The sequence below is a fragment of the Diabrotica virgifera genome, chromosome 8 (genome assembly GCF_917563875.1).
Source record: "Diabrotica virgifera virgifera chromosome 8, PGI_DIABVI_V3a".
Lineage (NCBI taxonomy): Eukaryota > Metazoa > Arthropoda > Insecta > Coleoptera > Chrysomelidae > Diabrotica > Diabrotica virgifera.
In genome coordinates this window covers 25,619,368-25,646,782 of record NC_065450.1, presented here as the reverse complement: position 1 = coordinate 25,646,782, position 27,415 = coordinate 25,619,368, and the positions used below count along the sequence as shown (strand labels likewise).

Sequence of the window (27,415 nt, the reverse complement as noted above, 5' to 3'; positions counted from 1 at the left end):
ATTCGGTACAACCAAACTTTAATCACTTGTCTAAAGTATTTCAAATGTAAAGACTAAAATAGTTTTTGTACATACTTATGACTAAAAATAAACAGGGAGAATTGTACTTTTGAAGTGTGTAAAAATATATAATTCCTAGCTGAGCGCTTTCGGCTTATAAAGCCCTCTTCAGAGCTATGGTCAAAAAGTTCAAAATACCACTATGAAGAGAGGGGGATCCCATGTATAATATAAAAAGACTTCTATTCGTTATGCAGTTTTTTTAATGATAAAAAAAAACCTTGTCTGTCTGTTGGAAAAGAAACTGTTGGTGCTGTTGGTTTGTAGTCGGAAAAGTTAAAAACATCAAATACGGGCACACAGAACTTTCACACAAAAAAATTACATTACAGATTACGAATATTTGATTATGGTAAGGTCAAACAACCTACCATCTGAAGTGTACCTTGTCAGCATGCAGAATGGCGACATGGACTCATTAAAAAATTGCATAAGGAATAGAAGTCTTTTTTTATATCATACATGGAATCCTCTTCATATCATACTTTTCATAGTGGTATTTTGAACTTTTCGATCATAGCTCTGAAGATGGCTTTATAAGCCGAAAACGCTCAGCTAGGAATTATATATTTTACACACTTCAAAAGTACACTTCTCCCTGTTTATCTTTAAACTAATTCAGTTTTAAGTTGTGCCACTCTTGCATGCAGCCGTTAATGATTCTGTATTCATTATTCTATGCAGTTGATTTATCATAGGAATATACATATAATACTTCATAAAAAGTATATAAAAGCTTAATAAAGAAGCTTTCATACCTAGATTTAAAATACAGACATATATGTATATTATAATATTTCTATTTTCCGTCAAAACAGTACCACAATCTAGAGCCCTTCGGTATCTAGTAGATTTATGTTAACCATATTTGTTTAGCTATTTGACAATAATTACTTTAATTAGTTCTATACATTCGTAGTATATATAAAACAAAATCATTATTTTCTTCATACAAAGTCAGGTGTAAAAAATTCAAAGATATAGAGATATATGGCATCTTTCTGTTTAGGGGCCGTCCATTAATCACGTGATGTTTTTTTTGGCATTTTTTAACCCCCCCTACCCCTTGGTGATACATGGTGAGATTTAAAACTAACCCCCCCTACCCTATATCACGTGTATTTTTTAGTATATACAAAAAATATATTTTTTAAATAATTGTAAAATACACATCATCTAATTTTATTATAAATAATTAAAGACCACAATAATAACGTTTAGAGGTAGACAGAAAGGTTGCAGGTTGTTTTTGACTGACATAAAATAATGAAAGAAATCTGAGAAACTTTTTGTACTAAATTAGTATTACATATATCACTAAATGTACATACATAATATGTAAGTATCATGCAAATGAGTTAATGATAATATTATCATCCCCATTAATTTTATTTCATATAATATTAAAATAAAGAATTCAAAATGCCACGAATTAAAAGATATGTTTTGGATTTAAGTAATATTTAAGGTACACTTCAGTCCACGAGTCTTTACTCGTGCGTCATTAATAGGGCTCTTCATTCACAGTCATTTGTTTCGAGCTTCTGTCATATGTTATTTAATCTGTGTATAATATTAATATACACGGATTATAGGTATTTTTTCATACGATAAAGATTGTACGAGCTTCTGTCATATGTCGTATAATCCGTGTATATTAATATTATACACAGATTATACAACATATGACAGAAGCTCGAAACAAATGACAATCGATGAAAAGCCCTATACCTGGCGAGATAAAACACATATTTTTGATAACTCAAATTTTAACCCGTGATAGGATAGGTAGTTACTTACTGTCACTTGCTATTGCGTTTAGTAAATTTCAATTTCCGACTTTTTCATCGACTTATTTCGTATGCTTTAAATGATGAAACACGGGTAAAGTCTCGTGGACTCAGCTGTAGGTATGTACGCTATGCATATTTTATTTGTAAAGTAATTACATTTACTTTATCAATGTTATAAAAAATGTAAGATTTAACAATACCATAATACTGCAAATAAAACTACATAGGTGAATTCTTAGTATTAGAACAATGTCCATAAAAATATATAGTCACTAACAAATTTTAAATTATCTTTTTAGTAGTAGAATAATAAAAGAGAATATTGAAAGACCTCTTTGCTTGGTTCTTTCGGTGGTAATCTAGTAAAAGATCATTGGCCCACTTCATAAATTCTTCCTTTGTATATTTTTGTTACCCGTTAACCCACAATTCATTAAATTCTTTTTGAGCGACACCAAGATTTTTACCTTTCTTATACTCTGTAAATAGTTCTTTATACAGATCACCTAGACATTGTGATGAAAAAAGTACGAAGTTAAAAACAGTTTAAACGCATGTATTCAGTGACAAAATAACGATATAAAACTGACAGGATTTTGAGAATTTCCAATTCATCAGATAGTAGGTAAAACACATGTAAGACTAAAGGCTCATAAATAAAAAATCGGAGACGGCGACAGAGTCCCGGTCAGTATTCCTATTTTTTAGTGGAAACATATGCTAGATTCACAACAAAACGATTTGAAATGGGTCGCTTTTATCATAACATTCAAGATAATTTAGGTGGAACCAGTTTGCTGGGTTGTGTATAAAAAGATATATTTTTTTTAATATTAGTCACAGCAATGCCGCTTTCGATTTTTGTACGCATTTGACAAAAAAGTAAATACACGTAACGGGTTGAGTATCGGGCATTTTCCGAAAAAAAAATACACGTGATATATTACTGAACCCCCCTACCCCTTGTGATGTTTCGTGATTTTTTATGGACCCCTCCCCCCCTTTCGAGCATCACGTGATTAATGGACAGCCCCTTAGAGAAGCAACTAGTAATCATAAATACAATTTTCAAACTCCCAAACCCTCACATGTACACCTGCTATCATAAAAAGATGCACCTGAACTACTGGTCCGAAAACAAATTGAATATATAAACACAAAGTAATATTAAGAGTCCGAAATTGCAAAACTAAGACGAAAGTAAGGAAGAAATGAAAGCTAATTTTAGAACAGGCCAAGACCCACTATGGGTTCTAGAGCCAATGATGACGATGATAAACAAAAAGCAGAGCATCTAAGACAGAACAGCTAAGACAGAGAGAAGCTTGCAATATTTTTGTATCCAACCTCAATTAAGGGGAGGGCATTTTAAGAAAAAAAAAAAAAAAAAAGGAATGTGTGTGTACTTTGTACGCACGTAAGAAGTTATACTTCTATTATATGATTTCAACGAAATAAATATACTTTCAACAGGTTATTTGTATTTTATTTAAATATTAAACTAATTTTTACTCACTACTTTCCAAAAATGTTTATTAAAATAATACCAAAAATAAAAAAAAAAGGAAAACACACGGATTCGAACCGGCGACCTATCGATCTCCAGCCGAATGCTCTACCACTGAGCTATACTCCCTTTTGTTTTTACGGATTACAAGATTTCCAGACATAGTGACAAATAGATCAAGTGAATTATAAAAATACTTTAAATAGTACTTACTATCTTATTCCCAAGAAAGACAAATCCAAAGACACAAAAATTATAATAAATGTATTTACTAAAAACACTAATATATTCTTTCCACATCCTTTTTGGACTAATACATACATAACTTAAAATATTTAGCAACGAACTCCATACTGTCTGTGTGCGCATGCGCTCAGAATAATAAAAATTCACTCTCAATCGCGCCTAAAGAAGTATAACTTCAAAAAACTAAAAGTAGATATCTGACATGTTGATCGGTTACAAGGTAAAAACGCAAACAGTTACTACTGATAGAGAAAATAATATATGTAATAAATATTACGATCAAAAATGAAATAGCCACCATACAAAAAAGAATAAAACTTACACCAAGCGCTGGGAAGGTACATATTGAAAAAACTGTTCAGTTCAGAAATAAAACATAATAAAAAATGTTCAGGAAACAAGATTTAGTACAGTAAAAATAAGAACAAAACAAGGATGGATAACGATATGCTTTAACGCATGGACCAAGAGGAGAGAGGTAAAGAGAAGTCATAAATCAGACATAAGATAAGATATGGGAAAAAGAAGTTCATAGCAAAGTATAATGGAGTATTTTCTATGGGAAATAAGCCACAATTTTACTAAAAAATGAATTTATTAACTTTTCGAAGCCCAAATCGGGTTTCGTTGTCAAAATACAAAATACTATTAAAAATAAACAAAAATGTTGTTGCTAAGTAAAAAAATTCTTCTAATAAATTATTTAATCTGACTCATTTATATTGGCAATTCAGACGTATATTATACATTTTAAAGTAGAAGACTTTAAAATGATATCGCCAATATTTATGAGTTGCGTGTGAATTAATCGAATGAACTATCTTTTAGTAAAGTCGTCCCAGGAACTCATGAATATTGGCGATATCATTTTAAAGTAACGATTTGGGCTTCGAAACGTTAATAAATTCATTTTTTAGTAAAATTGTGGATTATTTCCCATAGAAAATACTTAATTATAAAAATGCCACAAGGAAATAGCTTCAGAACAACATAAAGTATAATAGGATTTATCTCATTATCAAGATCTTTTAAAAATCCTTTTATTAAGATCTTTTAAAAATATAAATAATAAAATGGGAAATTAAAAATGAGAAAACATAAGATCTTTCACCTGCACAACACATTAAAAGAGCTCGCCTCTTTTAATGTCTAAATAAACAAACTAAAATAAATGTCTAGGAGTCAGAAAGATAGTTTTTATAGCAGTTTTTCGTTTCATTCCACTTTTTATTTCTATCTTCTCTTTGTAGTTGTTCTTTGTTTATCAGTGTCATCTGAAATCCTTCTTCATTATGTACTTTTAGCTGTTTTTTCTGATGCATTTTTTTTATTTATGTGTAGGTTTGAGCCTGACGTTCATTTTTAGCAGCTTGCCAGGCTGAGCAGGCGTAGCTTTTACATTGATTACCGAGGTTTTCCTTCTTTCGCACACGAGTATGTAGCAGATTTTTTGATTTTTGTGTTGTTCATTTAGACTAGTCCACGTTGATAGCCTTCCTGGGTGGTGTTGATAAAGTGTATCTGCGACTAGATTATTTTCACTGAAAAACTATGTAAGATGTTTTCCTCTGTTTCTATTATTATCCAAGCCAAATGACCCGATGAATATCTTTCAAATGTGGTTCATTTTTAATTTTTCCCAGTTTTTAGTAAAAGTCTCTAATAATATATGAATAATACAGTTAAAAAATAACAATGATCTAATACGAAATCAGACCTAAATCCTTTTCTCCACAAAATTAGGTATTAGTTATAAAAATTCATAGTTAAAAAATTCAGAAATAAGATAATAATCAACTGAAAGACCTATTAGAGGAAAATGGAATAAATTTCAAAACAAAAAAAAACTAACTGAAAAAAATGCGTAGATTACAGGATTATAAGCCCTAGTCGCCCTTTACTTAAACCATTTTTAAATGTAATACACCAAAAATAATTTATACAAAATGCGACAATCAACTACTAACAAGAACATAATTCGAGTTTCGTGACGCTAGAAGAACATGCGAGACTCTTGTTGTCGTACAATTACCACTTTAAAAATGCGTGAATGTAAATTGTAACATACATATATATATATTTTCATATTGGCTTTATAACCATGCGCCTAAAAAGAATATTCACAAACGGTAAATAGCCAAATAGCGTCATATAGGTATAGTCGGTTCGCTAAACTCAGACACAACTGGCTAGTGATTTTAGTAAGTAATTTTGCCAATTTGGTAAAATTAGCGAAAAAAATAATTACTAAATAGTTAATAATTACTAAATAGTTAGCAATTTTGCCAATTTTGGCAAAATTGGCCAAAAACAAAAAAAACTATCAACTAAAATCACTGACCAGTTATGTCTGAATTCAGCGAACCGACTATATACAAATGGCACCACAGTTTTTGTAAGTAATCTGAATGATTTATCGCATACTTGAAGTCAGCAATAGCTTCGAGCTACAACATAAAAGATAAATATAATAAAGACCAAAGGAGACCGCACGCATCTTATGGAAAATATAATGTCACTCAAATGCAATAAAATTCACATGAATTTTGTCTCGAAATAACAATTATTTCATACCCATACAATAACCCCGTCAATTGTAATGAAAGTTTATGGAAATCACATATTTTAAGTCCATAAAATTTGTCACTATTGAAAATATCTTAACCCAGCGTGAGCTAAGCCAATTAGAGGAATTATATCCTTTGGTACGACTGACCAAATTATACCTACTTTATTATCTATCAGATAAGAGTAAGCCTCTGTCTTAACACCCGCAGAAAGATTTATGAACCGCAGATTCACAGAATCTCTTTTCTCTCTATGCGCTCAGAGTTAACACAATGATATGAAATGATTGTAATTTCAAGACCAATCAATTCATGTAAATTTTATTGCATTTGAGTGACATTATATTTTTCATAAGATGTGTGCGGAGTCGTTTATGACAGTTATTGTAGATGTGGTTGCCATTGGCAGGTACACGTAAACTGGTTACCAACATAAATGCACTCGTAGATAATATAAACTCATCTCTGCAATAAAACCAGAATTTTTAAATAGACTCGGAGAGATTTGAAAACATGGTGTCGATGGTATTGACCGAATGGTTAAAAAATATAGTGGAAGACTAAATACGGCCTTGGCAATGGCAGGTTTTTTACAATGTTTTGAATTAGGCGGCAAAAAAGCTTAGTTACTGCTTTAGACCAGGGGTTCCCAAACTTTTAGCAACTGCGTACCACCTGAAATATTTTGAAGATTTTGGCGTACCATCAAACACATTGGGGGGGGGGGGCATATAATGGGAAAAAGGCCCGCCTCCTAATTTTTTTTGAAACAATTAAAATAAAGGAAAACTACAACAATTATGCACATTACAGTTTATTACTCATAGCTATACAAAAACATAGTGCAATGTTATACCATTGGTACAAACTATCAGCCGAAGAAAAATATCAACAAAAACCAATATTAGTCATTGTGTATCGAGATTAATGCGAAACTTGTTGGAGCTTGTTTGTGATTAGTGTCAATTGCAGGAGTAATTGAAGTTAATTTTATTCTTAAGTCCTTTTCAATACTGTTTCTGTATTTATTTTTGATATACAATAGTTCAGAAAAAACAGTCTCACACAAGTAACTAGTGACAAATGGCATCAAAAGCAGCTTAGCTTGCCGAAAGAGCATTGGATAATCGGATTTACACCTGATCCAAAAATCAATTAACGATTTCTTTTTAAAACTGTCTTTCATAGAACTGTCTTCTGTTAGATCGATTAACGTTTTCTGCAATTCCAACTCATTTGGTGAGGTTCCTGCAAAAGGATTTCTGATCTAGTCAAGTTTGGAATAATCTTTAGAAACAAGCAACACATTGAGGAATAACATTGTCACTATTTTCTGTGCCTGTCTTCACTATAAAACCGCACTGTAAGTAGCTTTCGTGGTATTTCCAATTGGCCTGCGGTTTAGGTTTTTTACACTATCCTTTGAAGTCTCAGGCTACGGCTCCACGGGCGAGAAATTGACGCTAGCAGCAGCAGTAAAATGAATTTAAGGTTCCGCGGAACGGAATGGGAATAGCCGAACTGAACCGACTACGCACAAGTCCTGTAGTCGGTACAGTTCGGCTACTCCTATTCCGTTCCGCGGAACCTTAAGTTCATTTTACTGCCACTGCTAGCGTCAATTTCTCGCCCGTGGAGCCGTAGACTCAGGGTTCACCAAAAGCGACCCAACAGATACTGGCACTTCCGCAGACAGAGGCCCAGCGTAATCGCTTGTTTCACTCACGCGACGCGTACCACCTGAAATCTTCCCGCGTACCACCAGTGGTACGCGTACCACTGGTTGGGAACCCCTGCTTTAGACAATGAGTACAGTTGAGTCCACGAGTCTTTACCAGTGCGTCATCATTTAAAGCATACGAAATAAGTCGGAAATTTACTAAACGCAACAGCAAGTGACAGAAAGTGGGTATTATTCCGATCACGGGTTATAGTATAAAATTTGACGTTATCAAATAAATAGAATGTAAAATTTAAGTTTTGCTTTAAAATTTTGGTGCATGATTACAGCTACATTTGAAGTAGCTTAATAAATTATTTTATTATAATTATGTAATAGGTAAATAAATAAAAACTTTATAAAAAAATTCAATAACATATTTCCTCTTTGTTATTTTATTCACTTTAGCGGAACAATAAACACAAGCATTCCTTGACTGCGTCAACGATGAGGTTAGATTTGTACGTTGTCAAAATTTATCATAAAATAAAATAACATAAACTTATAAAATTTTTAACTCCAATATAAAATTAGTTGCGAAAACAACTGTTTGTATACTATAAAAAACTTCAAAATGCAAAAATTGGACAAAACAACAGCAACAAAAGTAAACAAACCAAAACGTCAGAAATTGTAATTAAAATATGTGAAACATCCCCAATCGTCTTTCATTCTACCTATCTCTTTTCAATGCACTGAGTCTAGATCGTTCATGAAAATTACATGTGTTTTTACTTAATAACAGGCGGCAGCTGGTTTATCATTAGTTTCATGCGTGGAAGAGAATGATGCTAGATAAAAGTATGTGTTTTATCTCGCCAGGTATTAATGACGCACGGGTAAAGACCCGTGGACTCAACTATATGTAGAGAGTTTCACTTGTAGCCAATTCTAGAAAATCAGTAAACAAAAAGGGTCAAATTATTAAAGATCAACCTGCTACAAAAAAAAAAAATGAATTGACACGTTTATATTACGTTAATTTATGATCCATACAAAAAAAGTCCATACACAAATGGGCTTTATAGCGTATATGACCTACAAACCTAAAAATTCATTACTCAAATTTGGTACTGTTTAGTTTGTAACGCTGACGTTTCGATATTAATTGTGATACTTTCTGTCTTTTGACCGAATCTGTATACAGCGATGAGCGCGCTAATAACTGGCAAATTAGCGCAAAAGATGGAAAACAATACATTGCGAAACAAAAAAAAAAAAATGAAACCAGTGGAGGTGGAAATGATCGTTATAAACGTATAAATTAACACTACATTACATAGTTTCCCACCTTTAGGAGTATTTTATAAAATTCTACTGTCACAGTAACAGTAAAGGTAGGAAATTTTGTAATGTAATGTTAATTTATACGTTTATAACGATAATTTCCATTTCCACTAGTTTCATCTCTTTTTGTTTCGCAATGTAATATGTTTTCCATCTTTTGCGCTATTTTGCGGGTTATTAGCGCGCTCACCACTGTATAGTGTAAGAAGCAGATTTTACTACTAAAACTTTACAAATCCTTTTTCATAAGGATAAATCAACTGTATAAAACAATAAAGTAACATTAATCAATTATTATAAATATGTCAAAATATTTAGACAATAATACTTGTATTGCAATATGTTGATGGATGACGTGACTGGTATAATATATATTATGTCAAAAATTCATAATTTAAAAATAAAAATCGACTGTTTCAGGATTTTTGCTTAAAGTCATTGGATTACGACATAACGAATTTGTTCCAAACATTTGTACCATACTGTATGATAAAATTTAAAAAAATTGTCAATGCAAAATCTAAGGAGTTAGATATTTTTAACTAATTCAAATAAAGTTGACGTAAAAAATAAAAGAAACAAGATAGAATAATAAACCAGAGACAAAAAAGATAATAAAAAACAAAAATATTAACATTGTTCTGCAGCTATTTTCTTGTGGCATTTTAATTTAAATTTGTTTAATTGAAATCCCCTTTGGTCAAGTTAGCCTTGTAAACAATCATCATCAGCCCATAGTCGTCCACTGCTGAACATAGGCCTCCTCGAAAAACTTCCATTCATTTTAAACAATACATATTTGTAAACAATAATTATTGTAATCACTTAACTGAGGTTCTGTACAGTCGCATTGATCAGGTCTTCTTATTAGTTGGCATTTGACTGCGATTTAAAATATTGTGACTTAGAAAGGGTGTTTGTTATTAATCCTCCCAAATAAAATTAATTATTACGTATTAAAGGTTTGTAGCCATTGAATGGTGTCGGAAATTTAAGAGTGAAAGAGAGAAGAGGACATTGACTACTGCATCAATAGATTGGAATGTGGCATGTGTGAAAGGCTTGATTAGAGAAAATCGAGCAACTTCACAAAATGTTGGTGTGAGTATAGAATTGGTCCATAGTATAATACACAAACTCGGTTACAGCAAAGTTTCTGCCCAATGGTTTCCTTACCTTATGTCAGAAGACCAAAAAAGCTTGCGAATTGGTTTAACCAACATCTCACAGAATACAAGCAATACGGTAATGACTTTATTTCATCAATAATCACTGACGACGAATGTTGATGTCATTATTTTGAATCGTCCAGTAAGCTGCGATCGATGAAATGGAAACACTTAATTTCTCTTCCATCAAAGAAGTTTAAAACTTAACTTTTGTCAGTCAAGGTTATGTTAACATATTTTTCGACCATGATTGATATTTGCTCATAGATTTTACAGAACCAAGATATCCAAGCAAACCTTTCTAATAAAACTTTGAACAAGTTCCATCAAGCAATAAACCAAATACAGTGTCATTCTTCTGCACGATAATGCTCGGCCTTATGTTACCAAAATAGTAGAAGAAAATTTACAATTAAAAAAATAGAGGATATTAGAGCATCTTCCCCTTATTCCCGATTTATTGCCTTGTGAGTTTAATATATTTGGGCTACTTGAAAAGGCGTTAGAAGGAAATAGTTTTCAGTCAGACGACTAAGTACAAAATAGTGTAAAAGAATTCTAGCAGCAATCACTAAAATCCTTTAAGAAGGGTATACAACGGTTAGTGAAACAATGAGATGTATTACCTAATATAATACTTTACTAATTTAATAATTGTAGTTGTAATTATTTGTAAATATATTTGTCATTACTTACATTTTTTCTAGACCAAAGATGGATTTCAATAAAACAAGCCTCGTATCATTTACTATCCAGAAAGATTATCTACTAACCACAATCGTATAATTTAATCTTTCCTCATTACTCATAACATTTTTTTAATTTAAAGATCACTTTTTTATTTAAAGATTATTAATGCCAGGTCGCACCAACATATCTCAAGCTTAAGACGTTCCTGAAGCTTAAATATATGTAAATGTAAATCCTTAAAGTCTAAGCTGAGCTGGGCTAAGCTGGAGCTTAAGATATGTTGGTCCAACCAGGCATAAGCATTGTAATTTTAGTAAATCAGAAATAGACCACGAGATAAAGGAAAAATAAATCGATTTTGAAATACAGCACCTACTGACTTTTTGCATTGTGTCTGGGATGACGTCGGGAAAATAGTCTGCAATTAGTACAATCATTTAAGCTTAAAATGGATCCAAACCTCGCAATTCTAATCGCTTTCATCGATGTTTTTGAAAATTTGGAATTCATTCATTTTACTCTCCTCTTCAAACCTGACTTGGTCGCAAAGTATGCCTTTTATTTTGAAAGGGTGCAAACTACCCCTTACTCCAACAAATTGAAAACTAGTGAATTAAACCGGTAATGGGTCATAATTATGTTTTTCTACAACCGTGTTAAAAATGCAATTTTTAGCACTCCATACGAGCGTTAAAAATGCTACTTTAAGGCACTAGTGCTTTAAAATTTTTATGGCACTGCAGTTCGTATTGAGCGTGTAGGCAATTTTGATGTAATGTCAAAAAAATTATAAAAATGGAATGTCAGTCAAGTTCAAGTAAAATTGTTTGTAGATATTGTCCTGTAATTACGTTTATAGAAAAAATATTGTACGATATGCGTGTTAAAAACTACATTTTAAGGCACTCATGTGAATTGCGGAACTCGCTTCGCTAATTCTGCAAACTTTCACATGCGTGCCTTAAACGTGTACTTTTAACACTTATATCATAAAGAACTATTAAATATGTTAAAAAATGTTGATTGCTTTAAATTATGACTTTAATATTTTGATATTTTACAGCTCACCAGCCCTTAAAGACAATCCCTCATACAAAGATTATTTAAAAAATATGGTCAAGAAACATGAATTTTTTTTATTTTGGATCGTAATAGGAGAATTTCTTTCCTTCAGGTACAAGAAATCTGACACTTAATTTTTTTAATATTGCATCCACCAAAAACCACCCCTAAAAATGAAACTTGGGAAAAAATTAAAAATTAATAAATGGAAGCAGTTGTAGACATCAATATGTTTAAACCTGTTAAAGTTTTGTTGTTTTTTTTTACAATGTAACTAATAGTTCGATATTTTTATATGTAACTACCCTTAAAAACTACCCCTCATACAGTTATTAAAAAAATGGCTGAGATTATGAAATCATTTTATTTTCAATCCTAAATAGAAAAAATATACAGAGAGAGTCTGTAAAGTGGAATAAATTCAATATCTCAAATACTAATTGTTTTTTTGGAAAATGCTCAGACCCGTCGATTAGTATTTCAAATTGTCCTTTTTGACATTCAATAAAAATGTATACAGGGTGTCCCAATTTAGAGATATGACGTCATCGTCGATTTTCTTAAATGGCAACACTGTCATTTTGATAGCTAATTTGATAGGGTTTGTAAAGTTATACATAACTGCAAAATATCAAATTTTTATTCTCTACCATTTACAAGATAATAGAAAATAAAAAAGTTATATCTGTAATTTGGAATATATTCAATAATTAAAATACTAACTGTTTTTTTGAAAAATGCTCAGACCCGTCGATTAGTATATCAAATTGTCATTTTTGACATATAATAATAATGTATACAGGGTGTCCCAATTTAGAGATATGACGTCATCGTTGATTTTCTTAAATGGCAACACTATCATTTTGATAGCTATTTTGATAGCGTGTGTAAAGTTATACACATCTGAAAAATTTCAAAATTTTATTCCCTACCATTTACAAGATAATAAAAAATAACAATGTGATGAAGAACAAGAAGTAATCAAATAATAATTGAATTTATTTATTTCAATTAAGCAAATGCTCATAACGTTGCCCATTGACAATTTGACAATAATTGAGGGCAACATTATGAGTTTTTGCTTAATTTATTGAAATAATTAAATTCAATTATTAGTTGATTACTTCTTTTTCATAACTTTGTTATTTTTTATTATCATCTTAATGGTAGAGAATACAAATTTGAAATTTTGCAGTTGTGTATAACTTTACACACCCTATCAAAATAGCTATCAAAATGACAGTGTTGCCATTTAAGAAAATCAACGATGACGTCATATCTCTAAATTGGTATACATTATTATTATATGTCAAAAAGGACAATTTGATATACTAATCGACGGGTCTGAGCATTTATCAAAAAAACAGTTAGTATTTTAATTATTGAATATATTCCAAATTACAGATATAACTTTGTTATTTTCTATTATCTTGTAAATGGTAGAGAATAAAAATTTGATATTTTGCAGTTATGTATAACTTTACAAACCCTATCAAATTAGCTATCAAAATGACAGTGTTGCCATTTAAGAAAATCGACGATGACGTCATATCTCTAAATTGGGACACCCTGTATACATTATTATTGAATGTCAAAAAGGACAATTTGAAATACTAATCGACGGGTCTGAGCATTTCCAAAAAAACAATTAGTATTTGAGATATTGAATTTATTCCACTTTACAGACTCTCTCTGTATATTATTTAAATATAAAAAACCTGATACATACAAGTTGATTCAACCCCTAAAAACTACCCCTTATCATAAAAATTAGGGAAACAATCTTTTTGAAAGCTAAAAGTAATGGAATTCGTTAAGAAAATGAAATTTAATTGTTGCTTATGATATACCTAATGATATATTTATAAAATTTGTATCCCATAAAAAATAAACGTTTGAGGAAAATTAAATTTTTAAACTTCACATTTTGATGATAATGAAAAATATTTATTTTACAACATTAAATTAAGTATAAAATTAATATATGATTTTTAATTTATATATCAATAATTTAACTTCAACTTCCAAATTCGTCTATTTCTTCTTTATCAACTTCCTTTTCTTCTTGGTTGACAGGACGACAGGAGGACAATTTTGGCAGCTATCACCGGAGCAAGAACCGCAAGATTTATTGAAGAATAATATAGTGCACGTTTGCGACACCCACAAGTTGAGCCGCAGCCTTTTTTGCAATTGCAAAATATCATTTTAAATAGTTCTTCTGGTGCAGGAATATCCGTCATTTTGTTTGGTACCAAGGTGCCATTCACTTTTGTCCATCCCCAATCAGCAAAATTGAGAGTTTTGTTGCCCAATATGTAAATACAAAGCAGACACTGCATTTATAAAAGAATAAATACTCCAAACACCTCAAAATTTAGACGCTCCGTAATTTTCAAACATTATTTCAAGAAAAATGTATTTGGTATTTTATCAATAACTCGGCTTCCTTCCTTTAAACTCTTTGCATTTATTTGCACATTATTTTGTAGGGAATTTCATGAGCTATAAGATTATGAGAGTTGAAATCTTTCTAGACCCTTTTGTTCAGAGACTTTTAATGTTAAAAGGCTAAAGAGACGCCCCCTTTGCATTGAAATCAATAATTTAAACGCTTGTATCTCGTTTAATTTATAAGTTACGTGAGTTATATAAAAAGCAAAATTTTCATTAAAAAAAAGCTAAATTTTTGGCCAGAACACTTTTTTTTATAAATCCAATTTTATTTTTGAAATATGTATTTTGAAAAAATAAGGTATTTTTAAAAAATAAAAAAAAAATAAATTTACTTAAAACGAGTTTTTTCAAAATGTAATTGTTCTAAATGATTCAAACTTTTGGAACGTGTTGTCGGAATATAAATTAAGTTAATTTTACATGGGCTACGATTAATACATATACATATTAGTTTTGCCGCACATGGCATACATTTTACCGTCATTTTTTCTTTTATAAATTCGAGGTATTTGATTAATTTTCGTCATAACTTGCTTACAGTTGAGTCCGCGAGTCTTTACCCGTGCGTCATTAATACCTGGTGAGATAAAACACATACTTTTTATTTAGCATCATTCTCTTCCACGCATGAAATTAATGACAAAACAGCTGCCGTCTGTTATTAAGTAAAAACACATGTTATTTTTATGAACGATTTAGACTCAGTGTATAGGGCTTTTCATCGACTGTCATTTGTTTCGAGCTTCTGTCATGTGTCACATAATATTAATATATCTACGCCATACGTCTTTGGTTTGTATCATTGGTATATACCAATAACGTATGACGTAGATATATTAATATTATGTGACACATGACAGAAGCTCGAAACAAATGACTGTGAATGAAAAGCCCTATTGAAAAGAGATAGATACAAAGAAAGACGATTGGGGATGTCTTCACATATTTGAAGTACAATTTCTGCCGTTTTGGTTTGTTTACTTTTGTGGCTGTCAGCTTGTTGAATTTTTTGCTGTTATTTTGTCGAATTTTTGCATTTTGAAGTTTTTTATAGTATACAAACAGTTGTTTTCACAACTAATTTTATATTGGAGTTAGCAATTTTGTAATAAGTTTATGTTATTTTACGATAAATTTTGACAACGTACAAAGCTAACCTCATTGTTGACACAGTTGAATGCTTGTGTCTAAGGTTCCGCCAAAGTGAGTAAAATAACAAAAAGAAAATATGTTATTGAATTTTTTTATAAATTGTTTATTTATTTATTAATCAATGATCATAAAATAATTTATTAAGCTACTTCAAATGTAGCTGTAATTATGCACCAAAATTTTAAAGCAAAACTTAAATTTGACATTCTATTTATTTGATAACGTCAAATTTTATAATAACCTATGATCGGAATAATATAAATTTGCCGTTGCGTTTAGTAAATTTCCGACTTATTTCATATGCTTTAAATGATGACGCACGGGTAAAGACTCGCAGACTCAACTGTAACTGTAATGCTAGAGGCTTTTATTAAAGCTTATTTTAAAGGTCTAAAAAGTACTTTAAAAATGTTTATTAACATTTTCTATGAAAAATTATTAATTTTTCCGATATTTTAGCTCAATCTTTGCATAAATTTACGAAAAACAAAAAAAAAATCGTTTTCAAGCTTCGATTTTAAAAGGAATGATCTTTTCCTAAAAATGTGTAAGTTTCGAGTTATTCGCGAAGAACTATTGAAAACCGCGTTTTTTTTTTAATTTTAAATTTTAAATTTCCACCCCCGAGAAATGGCGGCATTCACCCCCGGGGTGGAAGCATACATTGGCACCAAGTCAGGTTTGTTATTTGCATCGTTTTTGAGCTACTGTCAAAATTTCAAACAAATCCATGAAGGCCTTTAGAATTGCGAGGTGAGTTGCTTGAATGATTGTACTAAATAGAAAAATGGGAGGAATTGCATAATTGCAGTGCATAAAATGCACCCAAACGTGTATAAACATGTAAAAATTAGTATATTAAGTGCAGATTTTGTTACTTGGGGGTTTTTGAGGTCACTGATCGCGAGAATGCCATCCGAACCGACCGGACTCCCGGAATACCTGGTGCCCAGGGTCACTGCTGAGGCATGTCATCTTCTGGAGTTTAGAGAGCTGTCGTCACTAAATTGATGCAAACAGCTTACTCGGGGGGATTTTAGGGTTGATGAACACGAATATGTGGTAGTACGTATTTAGTGCCCAGGGTGATTGCTATGCACATCATCTTCTTAAATTTCGATATTTCACGACACTAAATTATTCAAACAGATTATTCGGAGGTTTATAAAAATAGTAGGTAATCTGTTTACATCAATTTAATGGCGGAAACCCCCGAAATTCTAAAAGATGATGTGCCTTAGTTGTAACCCTGAGCATCAGTTGCTCCGGGGGTCGGTCCTGATGGCGTATCCGTGTTCAGCGATCCCAAAAACCCCTGAGTAATCTGTTTCATCAATTTAGTGCCTAAAACCGTCGAAACTCCAAAAGATGGCGATCATTGGCAGTGATCCTGGGCACCAGTTCCTTTAGGGATCCGTTCTGATGGCGTATTCGTGTTCAGTGACCCCAAAAACCCCTAGTAATCTGTTTGCATCAATTTAGTGCCAATAACCGGCGATACTCCAGATGACGTACCTTAGCAGTAAGGGCCTGAGCAAACTGAACTTAAGCGAGACACAACCTGCGCCGGCAGGTCGGATGACCCGTGCATTTATTTTTCTAGCGCACCGCATATTGAACACAACCCAACCCAACCGTTGGCTATCGACGTGGCGAATAGAGGCGGGCAAAATCAGTGCGGACATGTAACGGTTACTTTTGATACCGGTTCTCTGTGGTACTGAGTACAAATACTGATTACAAAATACTGATGTATCTGATCCTTGTACTGAATTGAGTAGGCAACTTTAAATCGGTATTTCCGTACTTGTAACTAGTAACGTTTTTAAAATATCTTACACGTCCCTGGTAGTCGTAGCGGTATGACTTTCGAAAACATCGAATTTGATCATAAGCGGGTTCATAAAAGATATCTTACACTTAGTATTTTATTTCTGTACATAATATCTACATATTTAAAATAATCTCTCCCCTACTGCTCGATCATAACTCATATTCCTCAATTTACTGCTGGGATCACCATCATTATTGCAATTACTGCAGGATCGGAATCATTACAATTATTTATCTATTACAATTACTGCAGGACATAATAATTCATAATCTCTCCGCTACTGATCGGTCATAAAAAATAACACTATCGCATATTTAGTTTTTAATTTTTAAGCATAAAAAATGTAATATGTAATAAACAAAGATGTAATGTGCCGACAAGTTGAATTTGAGGGTACCTAACAGGATATTTTTATCGATCACTGTTTTAAGTAACATGAATCATTTTTCACCTTATTTTTCTAATAATGTGTTTTTGTAAAGGCATAACTTTGATTAATAATTTCGTATCGCCGCTTATTTAGTCTACCAAAAGGTATCAGAATTTACTGACAAAGACAACGCAGTTTTTTCTCGAGGTGTGACTATGCTAATATTTTTATTTATCGTAATAAATTGTACTTAGGTACCATCCGTATTCATTTCAGATACGTCCATCTCGCAAACAAAAACAAGTAAAAATAAACATCTGGTGGTGAGTCACGCGTTCCCAAGCGAGACCTGCGAACGCATGCACTGATCGTAAGATGCGCAAAACTGTCTACGCAGTTCGCCGGTGCAGGTTGTGTCTCGCTTAGGATCAATTTGCGCCAGGGCTAACCCTGGGCACCAGGTGCAACTGGGATCGATTCTGATGGCGTATTCATGTTCAGCGACCCCAAAAACTCTCGACTAACAAAATCTGACCCTTAATATACTGTTTTTGAGTTTATGCATTTTTGGATGCATTTTATGTAGTGTAAATGCAACTATACGTTTCCACCAATTTTTCTATTGAAGACCTTTCTCCTGACGTCAAACTGAACAAAATGCAAAGAGTTGCAAGTTTCTAGGTGTTGTATTTAAAAATCGATTTATTCCGGTGTTTTTTTGTTCTAAATGCCCTGATCTAAAACGTGTAAGTGAATTAAATAAAGGTGTTAAAGCTTGTGAAAGTGTAAAAAATATTATAGATTATAGTTGTATGATTTTTTCAAGCTGTACAAAATAGTACAAAACATATGCAGAAGCACAACTAATCTCCACTAAATAGGTTTTCAACAAAGACAAAAATTAAAAAGTCAACAGAATTTGAAATTAATACCAATAAAATTGATGTTCTGAAACCAATAAACACTTAGTAAATTTTTATAACCGATAAAGATTTACTGTCCGTAAAAATCAATTTGGTCATTAATATTTTATTGTGCTATTTCAATAAGTTGTCCAGTGCACCTAAATAGCAAAGAATAATAAACAATTGTATGCAATTTCTGTTTGCAATATTTTATGGAAATATTACGACATAATAATTGAAAAATAAAATTTTTATTTTATCGCTTTGATTTTCAATTATCAAAATACCAAATTATGAACTAAATTATTCATACTCTAGGCAAAATAAGCAACAAATAGACCGTCTTCGAGACACTGAATTTGTTTAGTTATTTTATACCTACCTATACGAAGAAAACTTACCTGTTTCCTGTCTAAAGTTCGGGGCCGTTTTTTAATTATTACCAATTTAGTTAAAAAACGTGATTTTTGGTTCTTTGCACCTCATTAAAAACTAAATAGTTGATACAGAATTACATAATTTGATTTTTCAGAAAAAGATTCAAAATGCATATTTTCGAAAGTTAAAAAGCCAATTTGTTGTTTTACAAACTGCAAAATAAGTGAAAATCATTATTTGTTAATAACTTTTATTAAAACTAACCGAGATATTTGATGTCTCACCCAAAGTTGGGTATTCGGGTACTCAACAATCCCTCAAAATTTGAAACTCATCCATTAATTAGTTTAAAAGTTATTCCATTTGTTTATCCCATGCCATAGACCGTTGTTTTACAATAACATAAGATAGTAAATGATGAAGATATGGCAAAGCTGTGTATGCCACATAAAAGTAGAAGAGTTATACTATCCATATGTATTAAAAATAGATACAATAGTTATTTATGAATCAGTTCGTGAAGTATGCTTTTTGCGAACGCACGCGATGTTTAGAGCACGAGCGACAGCGGAACGAGTGCTATACATCGCGTAAGCTCACAAAAAGTACTTCACGCACAGTTTCATACAATATTTTATCTACGATAAACAAATAAAAAAACTGTAACTCTTCGTCACTGAAATTCATTTCTATTCTACAATTTTTAAAACGTTGACATTTAAAAATTCTGACTTCTTTCAAACCACAAAACTGTCAAAACTTTTGTCGTAATTTATTGTTGACAATGTCATCATCATGACAACGCCAAAGTTAAGGATATTTGATTATATGAAAGTGTGTCAAAAACAGTGCGAAAGAGCAAATCCCATTTAAAATACATTGTTACTTCACGCACACTTTAAATCCTTCACGCACTGCTACCTATAATGACAGTTTTCACAAACTAAAAACTTATACATGATATGAGATAGAGTAGATAAAATTATTTATTATAGTCAAAAATCTTAATGCCAAATTTTTCAAATTTTCTATTTTATAGACAGTTAGAATAACTTCAAAAATGTTTTCCGTAGAAAAAATCCTTTTATATATTAGAAAATATGGTACCAAGAGCCAAAAAAAAGCAACTTAAAACTACTACCATTTTCTATATCTCGGGATTTAATCAATGGATTTTGATTGTTCTTTTTTTAATTTGTATATAATTTTTGTGTGCATATGCAATTTGTCTAGACATATATTAATTAATAAACAGTCTAATTTGTTTAAACAATTTTTGAAACAATAATATTGTGCAAAAATGTATTTTTTAATTATAATATGATTATTTATCATAAAAAGAGTTAAAGTACAGTTTAATTACGTTATTTAAGTACGTTAATGATACTATGATTAAAAAAATCTTTTAGGATGAAAATTATTTTTTTAAAAATTGTTTAAACAATTTAAACTATGTATTAATTAATAAATTTATAAACAAATTACATGTTTGAAATGTGAGTAGAAATTATATACAAATTAAAAAAAGAAAAATCAAAATCGATTGAGTAGATCCGGAGATATAGAAAATTTTAGTAGTTTGAAATTATAGACCAGGGTAATAAGACAAAAATATACCCTGTTCGTGATACTTCAGCAGCCAGGGTACTGAAGCGTTTTTTCGACAAGTAATACCTATAGGAACAAATTGTAACTATTTCCTGCGTAGGATCTGGCGGCCATTTTTATTTATAAACAATTAACTGTCAAAAAATGGCATTTTCCCCTTTTTTTTCAAATCAATTGAAAACAATGAAACTTATGATTTCTTTAGTACAAATATCGTTGAGATTATGGAAAAAGCTTTAAAATGACATATTACAAAGTTTGATATACTTATTTATTATTAATATAATTGAGAAAAAAGGTCGGAATTGCAAAAAAAATTATTTTCGCAATAACTGCTGTAGAAATTAGTGTACAGGTTTGAAATTTTTGTCAAATGAGGGTTCTTTGGTGCTTAATATGTGATAAAAATTTCAAAGCGATCCATTCAATTGTTTAAATTTTATTCGAATTGTTTATCTCAGAGAGCATTTTCTTTGCAATAACATAAGTCAGAAAAAAATGACGTTAGAACCATTCCACAGGTGTCAAATGGAAGAGCATGAGCTATATTTTCAACTGGTTTAGAGAAAGCGAATAAAAAATGCATTTATTAGTAATAAATAATTATGCAAAAGTATGTAAATCTTCCCTTATAGATTTTTTGAATAACTTTTTCCAAAAAAAAATAACTTTTTTTACCCTGTTTTAAGTGCACAACTACCAAGTAATGTTATTTATATCATACTTGATTAAAAATTGTAATAAATATATATAATTTCCTATATAACAAAATAAAAAGTTTATAAGGAAAGATTTACGATACTTTTGCATAATTATTTATTACTAATAAATGCATTTTTTATTCACTTTTTTAAACCAAGTTGAAAACATAGCTCATGCTCTTTCATTTGACACCTGTCGAATGGTTCTAACTTCATTTTTTTCTGACTTATGTTATTGCAAAAAAAATGCTCTCTGGGATAAACAATTAGAATAAAATTTAAACAATTGAATGAATCGCTTTGAAATTTTTATCACATATTAAGCACCAAAGAACCCTTATATGACAAAAATTTCAAAGCTGTACACTAATTTTTATAATAGATATTGCGAAATTAATTTTTTTCGCAATTCCGACTTTTTTCTCAATTATATTAACAATAAATTAGTATATCAAACTTTGTGATACGTCATTTTAAAGCTTTTTCCATAATCTCAAAGATATTTGTACTAAAAAAACCATAAGTTTCACCGTTTTCCATTGATTTGAAAAAATAGGGAAAAATGCCATTTTTTGACAGTTAATTGTTTATAAATAAAAATGGCCGCCAGATCCTACGCAGGAAATAGTTACAATTTGCTCTAATAGGTATTACCTGTCGAAAAAACGCTTCAGTACCCTGGCTGCTCGAGTGTCATGGAAAAAACCTTATTACCCTGGACTATTATTGATTGTTCGGTATTTGAACTCGGTGGATTTTTAGGTTCCCCTAGTCATCATAAAGAATTTTATCTACTCTATGTCATATTATGTATAATTTTTTAGTTTGTTAAAACTGTCATTATAAATAGAAGTGCGTGAAGGATTTAACCTTCGGATGACCAAGCGGGGGAAATTGTGACCCCAGCGTATGTTTTTCTTCAATAAATTCAAAAGTATTTTTAATTTTTAACTCATTATTTTTTATTTGACTTTAATATCAATCTAGATAGGACGCAGTAGCCAGCCATCTACGCAAAATGGGAGTACAGCAATGGGAAATAGCTGCTCAGGACCGACAACAATGGAGGGAAATAGTAAACGCGGCCAAGACTCACATAGAGTTGTAGAGCCAAATGATGATGATGATCAATCTAGATATCCTCATATTTTGAAATAAAATAAATTCCCTATATTTTACGAATAAAAAATATATTCTGAAGTTGATGTTTAGTAAAATAGCGTCTATTATGTGTAATTACAAGTAGTTTTACGCTAATGACGTCGACTTTGCAAAGTAACAAAACACTCACTCAACATACACACTACACATGACACTAATACTCATGTTGTGACTGGCTGAATGACATAAAGTCCATGCAAAAAAAAATTAAAAATTAAAAAAAAAACTTTATTTTTTTGTTAATTGTCATTTTTGACATTTTTGATCAGGGGTCATTTTTCCCCCCTTGGTCATCCGTGTAACAAAAAAAGGTTGATCGTCGGAAGGTTAAAGTGTGCGTGAAGTAACAACGTATTTTAAATGGGATTTACTTTTTCGCACTGTTTTTAACTTTCGCGTTGTAATGGTGTTGACAATATGAGCAATGAATTACAACAAAAGTTTTGACAGTTTTGTGGTTTGAAAGTAGTTAGAATTTTTTAATGTCAAAGTTCTAAAAATTGTAGAATAGAAATGTATTCCAGTGACGAAGAGTTACAGCTTTTTTATTTGTTTATCGTAGATAAAATATTGTATGAAACTGTGCGTGAAGTACTTTTTGCGAACTTACGCGATTTATAGCACTCGATCCGCTGTTGCTCGTGCTCTAAACATCGCGTGCGTTCGCAAAAAGCATACTTCATGAACTGTTTCATAAATAACTATTTTTATGTCCAATATTTTTAAGCTTATTCTAAATGTCTACAAAACTACAAAACTTTCAAAATTTGTCATTAGGATTTTTGACTATAATAGGTAATTATTTACCTTTTTTTAATATATTTTAATATTGATAGTATAAGTCTTCTATTTTCACTTAACATCCGCCGAATTGCCCTATCTTCATTATTTTCTATCTTGTGTTATTGCAACAAATAGGTCTCTGGCAAAAACAAATGTAATAACTTTTAAACTAATTAATGGATCGGTCTCAAGTCTTAAGGGTTTGTACCCAAATACACAACTTTTGGTGAAATACGTTTAGTTCTACGTTAGTTTTAATAAAGGTTATTAAAAAATAACTGTTTTCACTTAATAACAGCAACAAATTGATTTTTTAATTTTAAAAAATCGGCATTTTTTCGGCTCAATGTTCTAAAAATTCAAATTTTGTAATGTTATGTCAACTATTGAGCTGTTTAAAAGAGTGCTAAAAGTCGAAAACATTGCGTGTTTTGCACTAAGTTGTTAATAATTAAAAAACGGACGCGAACTCTAGACAGGAACCGATAGGTTTTCTTCCTATAGGTTTACAATAACTAAAAAAGTTGTCATATACCTGAATTATTCAGTGTCCCAGAAAATCGTTATTTCTCTTTACTATATTAGTTTCACAGAACCTATTTTAAAACACTTAGGGCAAGCGCCCACAATACAATAGTTCTGCAAGCGCCCACTGAGTGCGCTCGCAACTGTTTTGTGATCTTGGTAGTCCAGAAGCATGGGGATTTGCCCACAAGGTGATCCGGCTGAGACTGGTTTCTAATCAGTCTAAAACCGATTGCGTTCCAGTCTTCTCCCATGGTAATAGTTGCGTTGCGATCAACTTGTTGTAGCAAGTTATTACCTGAACATTTGACAAACACTTTAGGTCCATCAACGGTTGAATACCAGTTCCTTGTGGGCGATGCCTCTTGTACTTTTACGCTGCGTAGATAACAAAATAGTTGCGACCACAATATGTTTCCGACCCTAGTTTTAAAACAGTTACGAAGCTTAAGACTAGCTTATAAATTATTAGAGGTTGTGTATGGGTTTTGTTTTAATATCCCAAATTGAAAGTATATTTTCTTCGCAACTATTTTGCTATCTCGGCAACGTAATTGTGCGGGATTCGCCCACAAGGAACTAGTCGTCAAATGTTCAAGTAATAACGTGCTACAACAAAGTTATTGCAATGCAGGAGAAGACTCGAACAAAATCGGTTTTAGACTGATTCGAAACCATTTCAGCCGGATCACCTCGTGGACAAGTTCCATGGTTTTATTTTATTTGATTATTAATAATATTATTTGTTTTAGACTTAGTTTTTTAATTTAGACGCTATTATTCCCACAAAATATTACAAATCGATGGGGTTATAGAAGGATAAAATCTTTTGTAACAAATAATTGAGGCGCTCAGAGCAACAGTAGCCTAACGCGAAAACGAAGTTTTGAGATAAATGTTGTTCTGAAGCTATTTCCTTGTGGCATTGTTATGATTAATTATTTATATGGGAAATAAGCCACAATTAAAATGAAAAAATAATTTTATTAACGTTTCGACGTCCAAATCGGGTGCCGTTGTCAAAATACAAAATATTACTAAAATAAACAAAAATGTTGTTGCTAAGTAAAAAATTCTTCTAACAATTTATTTAATCTGACTCATTTATATTGGCAATTCAGACATATATTATACATTTTAAAGTAGAAGACTTTAAAATGATATTGCCAATATTTATGAGTTGCGTTCCTGGGACGACTTACTGAAAGATAGTTCATTCGATTACATGAAATAAACCCCAACTCAAGAATATCCGTCACAAAAAAATTATAGCATGTGATCTGTCTTTAAAAAGACAACCAAATGCAACGATAGTAAAATTCTCGCGTTAGAGACTTCATAGTAAATCACAAGGGAAAACCAGGAAAAACCCTGTGATACTATCCTAGATATAAGTATATATCTAGTATTATTAATAATAAATAATATTAATAATACTAGATATATAAGTATATATCTAGTATTATTAATATTATTTATAATTTAAACATGTTACAAGTCAGAATTTGGTATTATTTTTTGAGACTAAATTAAATGTAAGACCAAATACTTACGATGTCGGGATAGTATCACAGGGTTTTTCCTGGTTTTCCCTTGTGATTTACTATGAAGTCTCTAACGCGAGAATTTTACTGACGTTGCATTTGGTTGTCTTTTTAAAGACAGATCACATGCTATAATTTTTTTGTGACGGATATTCTTGAGTTGGGGTTGATTTCATGTAATCGAATGAACTATCTTTCAGTAAGTCGTCCCAGGAACGCAACTCATAAATATTGGCAATATCATTTTAACGTCTTCTACTTTAAAATGTATAATATATGTCTGAATTGCCAATATAAATGAGTCAGATTAAATAAATTAATAGAAGAATTTTTTACTTAGCAACAAAATTTTTGTTTATTTTAGTAATATTTTGTATTTTGACAACGGCACCCGATTTAGGCGTCGAAACGTTAATAAAATTATTTTTTCATTTTAATTGTGGCTTATTTCCCATATAAATAATTGAGATAAATGGAATCTTTGCATTCATATTTACATTGTGTTTATGGGATGGCGCTACAAATTATGTAGCACCATTTAGCCAAATATAGAAGTAGGTTGTGTAGGCCCTTGTTAATAGAAATATTAATTTAATGTTGCTGCTTTTATTGATATGTTAATCTAAAAATGCTTAATTTGTGGGTTAGGCTGCTGTTGCTCTGAGCGCCTCAATTAGGCTTCTGAAATATTCGAAAGAGAGTATATTAGGTATAACATAGGCAAAACATTTATGATAACTTACCGTTTTAAAAGATCGCATTGCAAATAAATTCGCCATCATTGTTGAAAATCCAGGAGCTAAACAGGATTGTGCTATAAAGCCTAATTTCAGTTCTGCCAAACAAATGACGTCATCTCCTTGCTTCCAGTCCCATGAAGGGATATTTAATAAATAAGCCTAAAATTTAAAAATAGTTTTCGTACAGTTATTATTAATAATACAATAATAGTAATAATTACAGAATACAAACGTAATTTTTCAAAATACAGACATATTAAAACAAGACCGATTGTTATTAAAACCGTGTTAGTCCTGTCGCCAGGGGGTACAACGGCCTCCTTAATTCAGATGGGCTTACCAAAGTTTTTTTTTCATGTATTTTGACCCGTAGAACACGAATTTTTTGGGTAACAGTTGATCCGGATGTCGGTCGATAAGATTGTTATTAACAAAGAACCTGAGGAATTATATAACAGCGGTTTTTGGCAAAACAAAACATTTTTTTTAATTTTTTGGGTGATTCTAAGCAAAAAATGTGCTTACAAGTTTTTTCGTAGAATGCATAGTTTTCGAGATAAACGCGGTTGAACTTTCAAAAAATCAAAATATTGCAATTTTTGAATCCCAATAACTTTTGATTAAAAAATAAAATAGCAATTCTGCTTACTGCATTTGAAAGTACAAGTCAAATTCTATCGGTTTTGATTATTTGCATTGCTAAAAATTAATTTTTTATTGTTAAACAAAGTTGAAATTATCTGTATGCGCGCCTACTCGTTCGATTTTAAACGAGAAATGCATTGAAAACATCATTTAAGCATTATGTGTTTATAGCTTTGTTTAACAATAAAAAAATTAATTTTTAGCAATGAAAATAATCAAAACCGATAAAATTTGACTTGAACTTTCAAATTCAGTAAGCAGAATTGCTATTTTATTTTTTAATCAAAAGTTATTGGGATTCAAAAATTGCAATCTTTTGATTTTTTGAAAGTTCAACCGCGTCTATCTCGAAAACTGTGCATCCTACGAAAAAACTTGTGAGAACATTTTTTGCTTAGAATTACCCCAAAAATACAAAAAAAGGTTTTGTTTTGTCAAAAATAGTTGTTATACAATTCCTCAGGTTCTTTGTTAATGACAATCTTATCGACATCCGGATCAACTGTTACCC

The 27,415-nt window shown here is 31.2% G+C and overlaps 1 protein-coding gene across 5 annotated transcripts in view; it reads right to left on the bottom strand.

Moving 5' to 3' along the window:
- The window catches only part of LOC114336268 (calcium-activated potassium channel slowpoke), a 663,340-nt gene that overhangs the window by 282,201 nt on the left and 353,724 nt on the right, over positions 1–27,415 (bottom strand). For all 5 annotated transcript variants that reach the window (XM_050659851.1, XM_050659850.1, XM_050659854.1 and 2 more), the window contains one exon: positions 26,263–26,418. In XM_050659851.1, coding sequence (XP_050515808.1) covers positions 26,263–26,418 — 156 coding nt within the window. The remainder of the gene's footprint in view (positions 1–26,262; positions 26,419–27,415) is intronic.